At 48.5% G+C, this 14,628-nt stretch overlaps 1 protein-coding gene across 1 annotated transcript in view; it reads left to right on the top strand.

Annotated features, from left to right (window-relative positions):
• The window catches only part of PTPRN2 (protein tyrosine phosphatase receptor type N2), a 1,115,035-nt gene that overhangs the window by 282,603 nt on the left and 817,804 nt on the right, over window positions 1-14,628 (top strand). The window contains exon 3 of the mRNA XM_051857048.2: window positions 4,765-4,878. Within this exon, the coding sequence (XP_051713008.2) occupies window positions 4,765-4,878 (114 nt within the window). The remainder of the gene's footprint in view (window positions 1-4,764; window positions 4,879-14,628) is intronic.

Below are 14,628 nucleotides of genomic sequence, written 5' to 3' on the forward strand. Positions count from 1 at the left end.
TGGTGCCTGCAGCAGCTGTGGGCAGTCCTGTGGGTTTACCGCCTCTCAACCAGCCCCTCCTCGCCATCATGGCTGCCACCCCGCTCTGGGTCAGGGCTGCCCCTTTCACCCACCCGGGCTCTGAGCACCCCTGGATACAGAGATCTGTCTCAAACTCAAATCCAACCAAGCGCCTGCCCTGCCTGGAAACTCAGTGCTCCTCCAGCCCTGGGGATGAAGGCGAGTCCTCCCACCCTCAGCCTTGACCAGCTTGGAGGCGCTGAGTGAGACTGAGTCCCAGGTGGAGCCTTGATGGTGAGCACACAGGGGACACTGGGACAGGAGTTGTGGAAGGGCCGTGTGCAGGAGGTGGTTCCCCAGGGCTCGGAGCTCAGGGCAGCATCGCAGGTGGTTAAGCAGTTGGTTGGCCAAGGGACTCGGCTGTGTCACTTCTTCGGAAGGTTTTAGAATCCAGACTGTCTTAAGTGGTAAGACTCAGCCGGGATTAGTGGGAAGCGTTGATGCTTTCACATGGGCTCCTACAATCTGCGCTATGCTTCACCCTTAACCCCGTCATCCCTAGAGACTCAGTTATGCTGCACGCTTGCCTGTTTAAATGTCCCCCTCCAGTCTTTTCCCGTAATCTTTACTGTTTTATTAGAAATCTTTGTGGGGACTGTTATTTAGTGCTAAAGTGCTATCAAGCCATGGAGAGACAGGGAGGCACCTTCAGTGCCTACGAAGTGATAGGAGCCGGTCTGTAAAAGTAGCAAACTGTGAGAAAAGCAACACGGCTGGTGCTGTGGCTTAGGAGGTAAAGCCGCTGCCTGCGACCCCGGCATTCCATATAGGCGTGGGTTCGAGTCCCGGCTGCTCCACTTCCAATCCTGCTCCCTGCTGATGCACCTAGGAAAGCAGTGGAGGATGGCCCAAGTGCTTGGGCCCCTGCACCCACGTGGGAGACCCGGAAGAAGTTCCTGGCTCCTGGTGTTGGCCTAGTTCAACCCTGGCCATTGCAGCTGCTTGGAGAGTGAACTTGTGCATGGAAATTCTCTCTCTCCGTGTCTCTCTCTGTAACACTATCAAATAGATACATCATATATATGATGTATCTATTTGCCATATATATATTATATATATATATATATGGCAGTACTACAGATACGATAAGGAGACTGACAGTGGCCTGGGCCTGGGGAGGGATGAATGGGCTGAGCTCAAGGGATTGCAGAGTTCTGTAGTGATGGATGCACACCATCATGCAGGTGTTCAAACCCACGGAAAACGCCAACAGCCAGATGAACCCTGGATCCATGGACTTGGGTGGAACTCGGGTGGGGATGTGTCCGTGTAGGTTCATGGATTCTAACAACAGGGTCACTCTGGTGGGGATGGTGATGGTGAGGGAGGCTGTGCTTGTGTAGGCAGAGTGGCCATGTGGGCATTCTCATCTCTGTACCTGCCTTCCTCTCCATCTTGCTGTGAACCTAAACTGTTGTGAAAAGTGAAGTCCATTGAAAAGTGCATTGGGGGACAGCGTTGTGGCACGGCGGGCTAAGCCACCACTTGCATCAGTGCTGTCCCATGTCAGAGTGTTGGTATGGGTCCTGATTGCTCTGATTCCAATACAGCTTCCTGCTGATGTGCCTGAGAAGTCGGTCCAAGTACCTGGCCCTTGTCACCCTTGTGGGAGAACTGGAAGAAGCTCCTGGCTTCAGTCTAACTGAGTGTGGGCTATTGCAGCTGTTTGGGAAGCAATCCAGTGAATGGAAGATATTTCTTCCCCCCCCCCCCCTCTGTTGCTTAGCCTTTCAAATAAATAATTTAACAGAGATAGATAAATCTTCTTAAAAAATTAAACGTGCATTGGGATGGTGCCTGTTTGTTGTCCATCAGCATGGATACAGAATTGGGACAAAGAGAACTGAGGATTAGTTTCATCCCAACTTTCAAATAGTTTAAATTCTTAGGGGCTGGTGTGGTGGCATAGGTTAAAGCCCTGGCCTGCAGTACCAGCATCCCATATGGGCACTGTTTTGAGTCCTGGCTGCTCCACTTCTGATCCAGCTCCCTGATAACTTGCCTGGGAAAACAGCAGAGGATGGCCCAAGTCCTTGGGCCCCTGTACCCATGTGGGAGACCTGGAAGAAGCTCCTGGCTCCTGGCTTTGGATCGGCTCAGCTCTGGCCGTTGTGGCTAATTGGAGAGTGAACCACTGGGTAGAAGACCTCTCTCTCTCTCTCTGTCTCTACCTCTCTCTGTAACTCTTTCAAATAAATAAAACCTTTTAAAATTATGTTAACAGTATAAAGTTATGCATTGTATTACATGTATTCCAAACAGGTGTTTAAAGGGTTGCAAGAACATCTAATAGATATCATTCTGAGACTATAGTTACGACACTGGGTGCAACAATGCTCATTTAAAGGGTGATGCCATTCTGCTTTGGCAGAGGGACAGCTGACCTGCAAAGTTCCAAGACAGAAATGCACAGAGTGACGGGGCCAGTGTCCTGATGAAGGCCATCCTGAGCCCCATGTGTCAGTGCGCTTTCCCTTCCTTTAACTAAAATACCCGAGAGGAGCTGCTTTGGGAGAGTAAAAGCTGATTTCAGTTGACAGTCTGGAGATGAGAGATCGAGCGGCCCACAGCCTGGCTTCTGATGGAGGCGGCTGGTGGTGGGTGCAGAGGCGTGGAGCATACGTTGAACCAGGCAGGAGCGAGAACCCAGACTGGACTTGCACTCCAATAATCAAACCTCTCAGGAGACCCGCCCTCCGAGGGCACACCCTCAGTGGCCCAGACCTCCCACCAGCCTCAAGTCTCCACCTAATCCACCCTAATCCATCCACCGTTACCATGATGACATCTGAGGTTGAACAACTGTAGGAGTTTTGGGGAAACAGGTTCTGCTGTACCTGGACCACCATTGATGTGTTTCTCTTGTATTTGCTGCCAAGTTGAACAGGTGTGTGTGTGTGTGTGTGTGTGTGTGCGTGCAGATGAATAGGTCCTGCCCAACCACGAGCCCACCACTTTGCACCCAGCGTGGGGTCATCCATCCTGTTCAGACCAGACAGGGGCATGGCTGCTGGCCTGGTGCTGTAGCCAGGAGCAGGTACCTGGATCCCTGTTGCATGTTCCTACCACACAGTGTTGCTGTACAGGGTCCCAACTTCCGTGGTCACCAGTGAGGACCCCAGCCTGGAGTCCAGGGACCTGATTCCCTGTCTTCCTGCTCAGCTCTGTGCGGCCTCGCTGTTGACCCTCTGCCCTGTTTTCTCATTTGTACCCTATAGCGGTAGAACCATCTTAATACTTCATCCAGCTCCTACATATCCCAGTTCTACTTGAAAGATGTTTCCATCCATAAAGTAGAAGGACGAGTTCTGAATACATTTTCAGCAGTTTTCCTTCCCTCCAAGTCCCCCCCACAGGCACGCACGCAGGTCTGCAAATTTCTGCAGATTTGACAGAAACCACAGAGCAGGGGAACCAGCCCTGTGTGTCCCTGCAGAGCTGCCTGCTGGGTGAGGGCTGCCCCATCCTCCCCTGGAGCCGTCCCTGGGAGCCCTCCCGGCTCTGTGTGGCCCTGGCCATGGCCGTGGCCATGGCAGGCACTCACACGGGAGGAGGAAAGCACATGCAGAAGGTGTAACTTCTCCGCGGCCTCTGTCTGTCTGCCGGCTCCGAGCAGCTGGGCGCGCCATCCGCCCGGCTTCTCCGGGCTTTGTACAGTCCCATAGAAATCCCGAGATACTTGCACTACTTAAGATGATTTTCTGCTAATCACACGGTCTCGGCTGTTGTGAGCGTGTACGTGGTATCAGGCCGGCAGTTCCCGAAGCAGCCTGGCTCTGGGCAAATGTGTTTCTGCTAATTAAACTTGTTGCCTTTGAATGGCTGCCTTCAGCCGCACGCACGGCGCAATGAAACTGTTGTGAACAATAAAAGAAACCATTTTCTTCCTTCCACCCCGGCCTGAAGCTGCAGATGGCTGCCCTGTGTGTGAAGCACTAGCCCCTGAATTAGTCTTTTGTGTGAACCAAAGAAGGTGATTTGAATGTTGGAAGCCTCCCCCCACCCACCACGCACCCCACCCCAGGAAGCTTGTCTCAAAGTGAACAATTTGCTGAATAAAGACTAATTAGGCCTAAATTAATTAGAGGGTGTGGTTTGAAAGGATGTGGATGAGCAGAGCCTGTCATTTCAGACAAATGGGAGAGAGCTCAGTGAATTAGCCCCATTAATGCGCATTGTTCCCGGGCGCCTCTCTTCTGCGGTCAGAAAGCACCCCTGGAACCCGGCCTGCGCCTGCCTGGGGGATGCTGCCCCCAGGCGCCGCGGCTCCTGCAAATTAATGTTTCTATTTCCCGGGTGTTGTGTTTTTCACCTGGAAAAGTGGCCCTGGATGTCACTGACTTGGCCGAGGCAAAGGTTCACATGAGCCATGTGAAATGTGGTTGAGGAGAAGTGGGGGGCTCCTGGGGGAGGTGGGGATGTGGAATCAAACATTTGCACTACACGGGGCTCCTGACTCCTCTTCTCTCCCCTTCCGCATTGTGTGTTTTCCGTGGCACGGGGTGTTTTGGGCAAACAAAACCCTCCCCTCTTTGCAAGTGCTTCCGGGTTCTCCTGGCTCTTTGATGACCTTCTAAAGCTGCATTCCAAGGCCTCACCACGGTGCATCATGAAAATAGATGGTCAAGATGTGTGTTATACCTTTCTCCTGTCTGAAATTGAAATGTCACGTTCTCTCTCTTCGCCACCTGCCTTTTCTCACAGATGGAGTGTTTGGAAGGTGCCAGAAGGTTCCGGCGATAGACATATACCGCTATGAAGTGTCTCCCGTGGTTCTGCAGCACCTGAGGGTCACCTTGCAGAAGCTGTCCCGCACAGGTAGGGCGGGTGGTGGCTTCCTGCACGAATGCTCAATGATGAGTTTGCTTCTCCTTAAATGTCCAAGGGCTTTGTACATGGACTGACTTTGGTGGCAGTGGTCTGTAACCAGGGAGCCTGGGTCATGGAAGGTTCCCACTGCACTGCTCAGTCTGCGGTTAGAGGGTCCCTGGCCTGCTGCTGTGCACATGGGACTTGGAGGAACGTGAGTGTCTCAGGAGACCAGAGGTGCTCCCGGCTGCTGTAGCAGAGGCCTGTGCCTGGTACAAGAGGACCAAGGACAAGAGGACAAGCAGAACTGACTCAGCTGGGGCTCAGTCTGCCTGATTTTGCAACAGTGCAACCTTTTGTTAAGGTTTTGTTGTGGGAGATTCCTGCTACTTGTTTACGTCACAGGGATGCTAAGAATATTGCTTAAAAAAAGTCATACCAAGAGTTATATGTGTGTAACTTGATATAATTTATGTGAGTTTTCATATACATAGTCTGTAACGTGTTAGCTCTGTCATGAGGTCCAGCATTATTATGACAGTTACTAGGATGAAGTCAAGGGTCCTCTCTCGCAAGGCAAGAGACAGATTTGTGATCGCTTGGATGGTCATAGCCAGAGGGCAGGGCTGGAGTTCTTGGAGGAGGAGTGTGATCTGCCTGTGTCATGGTCAACACTTTAAACCCCACCCGGCAGGGCAAGACCTCGGATGGGACCAGCACCCCTGAGCCCTGCACTTGAGGCTCCATGTATATGTGAAGCGCACAGCCCTTTCTAGAAAGTTCTTGAGTTGCTCCATATTGACAACATGCTTGGGAAATGTGACTTCCTCCATACCTCCTTCTGGATGTCTCGTTCGAGGTGCTGGAGAGTTCTGTATAGTGAATCACGTTCGTTATTAGCTCCCAGTCATTGGACCATGGCAGCTTTCCTCCCTGTGATCCCAGAGAAGTAGAATGATGGGGAGAACCTGTGCGAGTGTCTTCTGTGATTGCTGGAGCTAGTGGAGCATCCATCAGATGCTGTCTGGCACCTGACACCTGGAACCCCCAAGGCAGGCACAGGAGAAGGAGTGGTGCATGGGAACTGGGAAGGTCAGGGTGAGCTGGGACCTCCCAAGGGTGGACAGAGGCTGTGGCTCCTCCTGTGGCCTTAACCTTAGTGTTGAGGGTCAGCCCCATCCCTGGAAAAGAAAACAGAATCTCTTCTGTATCTTTGGGTGGTGTTTCTCCTTATCTGATTTGTACTCCCTTTTTCTGACATCCCATATCTTAAATCATGAGATACAAGGTTAACTATGTAAGTGTTACAATGATATGAACACAGTAATACAAAGATACTCACACATTTTAGATGGGAAGGAGGCGAGGGAAGTGAAGAAAGTATTTCATAGTATAGGACAGAACATGTTTAAATAGAATAAGGAAGAAATGCTCATATCTATCCAGGCCTGTTTCTGGACATGCTCATCGCTAAAGTCTCTGTCTACCTTCTTCTGTCTCCTGTTCCGCATTGTCTCTCCCTTTAGGAAACCATCCTCTTCCTCACAGTTCCTTGCCCAGTGGTGGATGGAAAGCTTTGTGCCTGAGTGTTTGGGGTCTTTAGCTGTCTTGTGTGGGGGTAGCAAGAGGCACCCGGCATCTCTGACATGATTCTTCTTGCCCCCATGGTGTCATGGCAACTGGATCTCCCGACAGTCAGGGTCCGTCCTGTAAGGAGCGTATCCCCATCTTTGCCTGTGGACTCAGGCACGAGGAACCCGAAGTGGCTGAGCTGCTGTCACAATTTCCTGTTCAGTGGAACCATTGCTTCATTCCCTAACAGCAACATTTCTGTCTTTGGAGCTGAGACCTCTAGACTGGCAGAGTATGCATTCCTGGGGACAGGAAGTAGAAATCTTGCCAGTGGGCCATTAGGGCTATTCATGGTGCCACTTCCGCTTTTACCCCTTGATTCTTGGACCTGTGCACCCTGGTTGTGGGAGAAACACATGACCTATGGTACATATGAACCTGAGAGTACACATGAACCTGAGAGTACATGCAGCCTTCCGGATAACCTTGCCCCAGCCCTGCAGGGCGTTGTCACCTAGCTGGTTATTCCGCCATTCTGCCAAGCCCCAGGTGGGGAACATGAACCCATCGTGACACTCCCATTTGTTGTGAAGTGAGTTCCTTGATCAGAAGCAATGTTGCGTGCGGCATTCCATGACGGTGGATAAGTTACCCCATAAGTCCACGGATGGTAATTTTGGAAGAAATGTAGCACACAGCAAAGGCAAGTCTGTATCCAGGATGTCTGTTCCAGTAGGAACAGAACGCTACCCCTTCTGTTCTGGGAGTGATCCAGTGTAGTCAGCCTGCCATGAGATAGCTACCTGGTCACTCCTAGAAATCATGCAATATCACAGTTTCAGTGCTGTCTCTGCTGCATGCAGATCAGGCACTTACCCAGTCAGCCTTGGTGAGTGGAAATCTGAGTTGCTGGGCCCATGCATAACCTGCATCCCTGCTACCGTGGTCACTTGTTCATGAGTCCAGTGGGTGACGACAAGGCTGGCTAGGGAAAGAGGCTGACCAGTATCCACAGGTGGGGACACCTTATTCACTTGAATATCAAAATTTTCCTGTGTTGGAGTCAACCTTTGGTGAGCATTCGTGTGGAACACACATTTCTTTATACACGTACCCATTTAGAGAAATTCATCTGATACAAGGGTTCTTCAAAAAGTTCATGGAGGAGCAGGTGTTTGGCACAGCAATGCTATGCTGCTTGGAATGCCTGCATCCCGTATTGGAGAGCCTGGGTTTCCTAACACACAGCCTGGGAAGCAGCGGTCCCTGCCATCCACATGGGAGGCCTGGATTGAGATCCCGACATTTAGGGAAATGGAATAGTGGATGGGAGTTACCTTCCTCTCTCTCTTTCTCTGCCTTTCAAATAAAAATAGGCAATATTCCTAAAAAAATAAAAATCAAAAGTTTGTGAAAATGGAATTTAAAAATAAGCTTATTTTATTGCAAAGGAATTTTGACCTTTAAGCATAGTCTTTCATAATATGCATTTTCCATGAACTTTTTGAAGATTCCCCTCAGTAGTGCATGAATGATTGCAAAGCAATTCAGAGATCATCAGGGTGCTATTTTTATCTTAGGCCCGGAATACCCAGGCCCTGGGGGCGTGGCTGCTTCTGCCGAAGAATTAAAAGGATGAGGTTTCCTAGAATGATGGAAGGTGTAGGGCCACAACCCCAGTCCACAGAGCTATAGGCATGAGAACCCAGCTCAGCAGCTGCAGGGCTGTGGGAGAGAGCGGTTTGCAGGGGTGAGGCCCAAGCAGGGAGAGACTGAGGGGCTGACCTGCTGTGCTGTGGGAGCTGCACCCCCTTCCTAGTGAACCAGGAAGGTGCAACCTCAAGCAAAGAGGACTGTGCTGGAGCCTTGAGATTGAACATTGTTTGGATTTTCTTCCTCGTTTGGAGTGGGAGCCCTGGGCGTCTTCCAGCATTGTGATTTGGAAAATGCATAACTTGCTTGGTGTCACAGATTCACAGCTGGAGTGCAAAGTATCTCAGAATGGATCTTACCTTGGATCTCCTCCCATGTCTGGTTTAAATGAGATTTAGATGAAATCCTAGATTTGAGACTTCAAAACTGATGCTGGACCAAAGCAAGCCGCTGGGACTGAAGAGATGTTTTCTGGGTAAGAAAGACACATTTTGTGGGGTCAGAGGCAGAATGCTATAGATTCTTTGTGCTACCCCCAAATTCCTATGTTGAAACCCTACCCCTCAATATAATAGGGGTGTGATATGGTCATGAGGGCAGAATCATCATCGATGGAATTAGTGCCCTTTTATAAGAGACCCAGAAAGCAGCCTTGCTCTTTCTTGCTTGGCAAAGACACAGCTGGAAGGGAGTTGTCTATGAGCCGGGATCAGGCACTTGTTGGACACCGTAATGCCACGGCCTTGATGTTAGACTTCAAGCCTCCAGAGCTGTGGGAGATACTGTTCAAGCCACGAGTCTATGGTAGAGTTGCTGTAGCAGCCTGAATTGGACTAAACCAGGGGAAAAAAAAACACCTATGACCATTTTAAGAGATAGAGAAAAAACATTTAACAAAATCTGACATCCCATCACCATAAAAACACTGAACAAGCTAGGAATAGAAAGAAATGACCTCAACCTGATAAAAAGGCCTCTGTGGAATAAAACAATTATCATCATAGACCGACAACTTTGTGCTAACAGCAGTAGCAAGACCGGAGTGTCTCCCAGCCACATCTTCCCACTGCGTCATGAGACCAGGGTCTCTGAATGGGATGAGGACCACAACCCCACCAATACCAGGGGACTCCAGAAAGTTTATGAGAAAGTGAAATTAAAAGATAAGTTTGGTATAAAATGTTTGAAATCCATGCACGATGTTTTCATAATGCACATTTTCTCTGAACATTTTTAAAGCCCCTTCATATGCGTGGGTTTCATTTTTTTGGCCCCAAAGTGAACTTTTATTTCCATTTTTCACAGACTTTTTTTGAAGTACCTCTTCTCCTTGTTACCAGTTTTCCAATCATGGTCCTTCCAAGTGTCTGGCTATCCAGCCAAACGATTAGCCGCAGTCTGTAAATCAGTATATAATTTGTATGTCTAGCTGTTTCTCCTTCCAAACAAAGTGCACAACCAGGCACACTGCTGGCAGGATTCTCTTTCACCATTGTCCTACAGGGATGTCCCAGACGGGACTGCATTTAGTACTGTCAGCTATCCACTTTTGGTGGAGCCTACATATTATCTAGAACCATCTATCAACCTAGCCTGAGTCATCCGAGTTCAAGATCCATCGGCACCTCCCCCGAAGCCAGTCTGCAGGCTGAGAGAGAGAGAGAAGGTCATTTATAGTTGCACAGACCAAGGCACCTTGGCCACCTCCTGGTTCAAACTCTCTGTGCCGGCAGAGCCTGCTTGAACTGGGTTCCTGATCCAACACTTTCATTTGAAGATGGAGTGTGGGGAGCATGCCCAGTGTTATGGCTTGGTGGATCCTTCGGTGACTAGTTCATAAGAAAGTCAGGACCTGTGGTGAGTTAAATGGTTCATAATCAAACATTCAGTCTTTTATTAAAAAAAATTATTTATTTGAAAGAGTTACAGAGATAGAGAGAGAGAGGTCTTCCATGCACTGGTTCATGCCCCAAATGGCCAGAATGGCCAGAGCTGTGCCGATCTGAAGCCAGGAGCCAGGAGCTTCTTCCAGGTCTCCCATGTGGGTACAGGGCCCCAAGCACTTGGACCATCCTCTGCTGCTTTCCCAGGCACATTAGCAAGGAGCTGGATTGGAAGTGGAGCAGCCGGGACCTGAGCCAGTGCTGCAGGCCGGGGCTTTAACCTGCCGCGCCACCGCGCTGGCCCCAAGCATTCAGCCTTAACTGAGGCTCAGTAGCAGGAAAACTCAGTTTCTTAACTGGAGCGTAGTTATCCACAGAGGACGTCTTGTATTTGTTTCCAAATCCTAAGAGCGTGTGCTGTGATGTTCATCAACAAAGGCCTTCCGAAAGCTCCAAACGGCAGCTCTGTCTTCCGCAGCTATCCTTCGGTGTGCAAGCATCATATTTAAAATGTGTGTGGATTATTTCTACTTCCTGTTCACCAGGTCCAGTCAACATAATGTCACCAATGGGATGGACAGCAGTGATGTCCCGTGGAAAGAAAAGTAACTAAGACCCCAAGACCACATAATGCCGCAACGCTTGAAGGTAGACAACACCTGTTACAGGGCAGTGAGAGCACACTGCTGGCTTTTCGAGGTGAAGCCAAACTACTTCTGAAGCTGTGTAGTTCAGATATAGGAGAAAAACATTCATCAAATTAATAACTGCCTCATAGAGACCAGAGGACGTGTTAATTTGATCCAGCAGAGAAACTACATCTGGTACAGCAGCTGTAATTGGAGTTACCACCTGGTTGAGTTTATGATAATCCTCTCATTCTCCAAGCTCCATTTATTTTTTGCATGGGTCATATAGGTGAGTGAAGTGGGGGTGTGGTGGAAATTGCCAGCTCTGTATCCTGCAAGTCCTCTTAGAGTGCAGTGTTGCTTCCAGTTCATGATTCTGGTTCGTATGGGTAATCCCGGTGGCTTCCTATGGACTTTTCCCACAATAAAAGCCCTTACTCCACAGGTCAAGGAACCAGTGTGGGGATTTTGCTAATCACTGAGTATGTCTATTCTAATTATATACATGGAACACGGGAAATAATCATAACATGGATTTGGGGATCCCCTGGGACCCCGAGAGTCGGACCAGAGCTAAAACGCCATTGATTATGTAAAATCCATATATGCTTACTCTGCCTCAAACCCTAGTGACTTTTTGGGTTTCCCAGGATCAGTGTCCATTCAGAGCCAGTGCCCAGTGATCCCTCAACCATCTTGATAAGAGTCTGGGAGAAAGATTAACAGTGCACATTTGTGAACTCTGTCCAAGGGTCAAAGGGACCTGCTCCCCTTTCAATCAGGGAGCTCAAGTTTGGGGATTTATTGAGAGGCTGTGACCCCTTATTGGGATGGTTTAGGTCAGACTTCTGTTCAGTAGACCCAGAACCATAGTGCTTATACTGCTCTGTATGGTGTTTGAAGGCTGCTCATCTGTTTCAGTCCTGGGAACAGCACAATCAACCAAGCAATGCCAAAGATCTCTGTGAGTCAGGCTCTTCAGTCCATTGCTTTGTTGTGATCATGGGCCACCATGAGATCTCACCGTCCCAGGGCACTCGGGAATCTTGGGTTGATATTAGCAGTTTCCACTGAAATTTCTGACCTGCAGAGAAACATCACGGAGGAGTTCTTCCAGCATGTTTGGACACCTCTGTGAGTGTATTTCTTGTAGTCAGGGTGAATGCTGTGTCCTCTGGACCTTCCGTGATAAGTCCAGGGGAGCGTGCCGTACTCCCTAAGCCTTTGGACACTTGCCTCTGTGTATATCAGGAGGGTTAGAACATTGCAACTTCATCTCACATGGGCCTCCTTTGCTTCTACAGGTGTGCCAACCAGCCACGGAAACTGTAGAGCCACTTCTGGCCCCTCAATCTGAAACATGGGCCTGCTTCAATTTCCATCCATTCCACTTTGATTTCACATCTGTAAGGTCCTTTCCCCATGTTTCTGTTGACATCAGTAGATACAATCATGTGGTCCTTCTGATGTGCATTGCATTCTCTTCTGGGCTGCACTTTGTATCCTGCCCTCTGGGTCTACTGGGAATTGGTCCGGGCCCAGGTGTGGACACAGTAAGAGATGGTGGGAGTGGGTCCGGGTCCAGGTGTGGGCACAGTGAGAGATGGTGGGTGTGGGTCCTGGGGAGGCTCAGCACAGCCTTGGAAGGTGACCACTGTGAGAATGGGGCTTTACATGCTTTTTAGGCAAGGTAAGGGTTAACCCTCTCAGCAGGAGAGAGGAACACTTCTATTGGCACCAAGTGCTTGGCGAAATTTAGGGTTCAGTGTCCCCAGCATCATCAGGGTCTGCCCATATGTCCCCATACCAGTTTTCAGGATCTCACTCCTTTTTAATCAATGCTATAGCTGTAACAAAAGATGGAGTTCAGTTTGCATTGAAATTCAGTCACTTACTCAATTGATGTTCAAAGTGAGTTTGAGATGCAGCGATGACTTCACGAAGTTGTTAAAAATGGGACAAGTGGTTCTTTACTTGATAGATTTTATTTTTAGAACAATTTTAAATTTGTAAGAAGTTGAGCAGCAGGTAGAGAGCTGACATGTGCTCCTCATCCCAACAGTTCCCCCTTTTATTCACATCTGTGCTGGTGTGGTGGAGTTTGCAGTGGATGAGCCAAAATGCATCCATTAGTAACTAAAGTCTGTAGTTCACATTAGGGCTCACTCTTGGTTTTGCACATCTGTGGGTTCTGTTTGAATAAATGTTCCAGGGACTTGTATCTGTTACCATTGCATGTTCATTCTCCACCCTCCCCAGCCCCTAGCAGTGACTAAACTTTTCAGTGTCTCCATAGTTTTGCCTTTTCCAGGATGTCATATAGTTGGAATCATTCATCCCATAGCCTTTTCAGATAGACTTTTTAAAAAAGATTTATTTATTTGAAAGGCAGAGTTATAGAGAGGCAGAGGGAGGGAGGGAAGGAGGGAGGGAGGGAGGGAGAGAGAGAGAGAGAGAGAGAGAGAGAGAGAGTCTTCTATCTGCTGGTTCACTCCCCAACTGGCCACAATGGCCAGAGCTTTGCCAATCCTAAGCAGGAGCTTCTTCTGGGTCTCCCATGTGGGTGCAGGGACCCAATGACTTGGGCCATCCTCTACTGCTTCCCCAGGCCATACCAGAGAGCTGGATCGGAAGTGGAGCAGCTGGTACTTGGAGGATCAACCCACTGCGCTGTGGCACCAGCCCCCAGAGTTGACTTTTTAAAGACACTTATTTATTTGAAAGGCAGGATGGGGGGGAGGTTGTCTCCCATCTTCTGGTTTACTCTGGCAAGAACGGGGCCAGGCTGAATCCAGGAGCCAGGAACTCCATTGGGGTCTCCCATGTGGGTAGCAGGGGCCCAATCAAGCACTTGGGCCATGTTATGCTGCTATCCCAGGTGCATTAGCAGTGAAATGGAGCAACTGGGACTCGAACCAGCACTCTTATGGGATGCCAGCATCTCAGGTGGAGGCTTAACTCACTGTGCTACAACACCAGTCCTGATTTCTTTCACTTGACAACACACATTTAAGTTTCCTCCATGTCTTTTCCTTGTTTCTTTTTACCCCTGAATAATATTCCCATGTCTCTAGGCACCACAGTCTCCATTTGAAGGGTGCCTTGTTTGCTTGCGAGTTGTAGCAACTATGAATCAAGGTGGTGCAAATCAAGGTTTTTGCAGACATGCATTTTCAATTCATTTGAGTAAATGAAAAGGAATCTGATGGCTGGAACATGGTAAGAGTATGTTGTGTTTTGTAGGCAACTCCAGACTCTCTTGCAAGGGTGGATGTGAATAGGGAGGGAAGTTCCTAAACTTTGAGGCTCAATTTTTCCATTTGGTGAATGGAGATATTAAAATAGTGTTGTCACGAAGGTAAAATGTATTGAAAATGTTTAAAAAATTTTTAAATATATTTCCCAGATATTCAATATTAATTTTGATAATCCATTTGTACTTACTGAGAGCTAATATGTAGATCATTTGTGCCTATTAATTTTCTTTTTCCAGTTATATATATATATATTTTTTACTTCAGAAACCTTTTATTTAAGCAATACAAACTTCGTGTATTTCATAAGTACAGCTTTAGGCACATAGTGATTTTTCCCATCATACTCACCCTCCCACCCCTTTCCCCACTCCCTCTCCTATTCCCATTCTTACTTTTTACTAAGATCTATTTTCAATTGACTTAATACTCATAGGATTACGTGCCTATTACTTTCCATGGGGACACTGCAAAGTTTTTTCCAAGTTGGTGAGTGCTATATAGAAAGTCGAATGCCAGAAAAACAACTGTTTTCCAAGAGACAAGCATGTTCTCTAGTTCTTGCCTTAAAATGACAGCGATGATGATGATGATGGTAATACACTGTAACATATTGCCTCCCTTGATAGGAGTCTATGCCATGAAACCTTGGTGTGGGTTTGAAATGGGGTGTTCAAATCTCTCACACCCATAGGCATTTAGCACTCTCCGGCGGCATGTCATATCAAGGCTACAGCTTGCGACAGACACCAGACTCCGTCACTATCA

The sequence above is a fragment of the Oryctolagus cuniculus genome, chromosome 7 (assembly GCF_964237555.1).
Source record: "Oryctolagus cuniculus chromosome 7, mOryCun1.1, whole genome shotgun sequence".
NCBI classification, from domain to species: Eukaryota; Metazoa; Chordata; class Mammalia; order Lagomorpha; family Leporidae; genus Oryctolagus; species Oryctolagus cuniculus.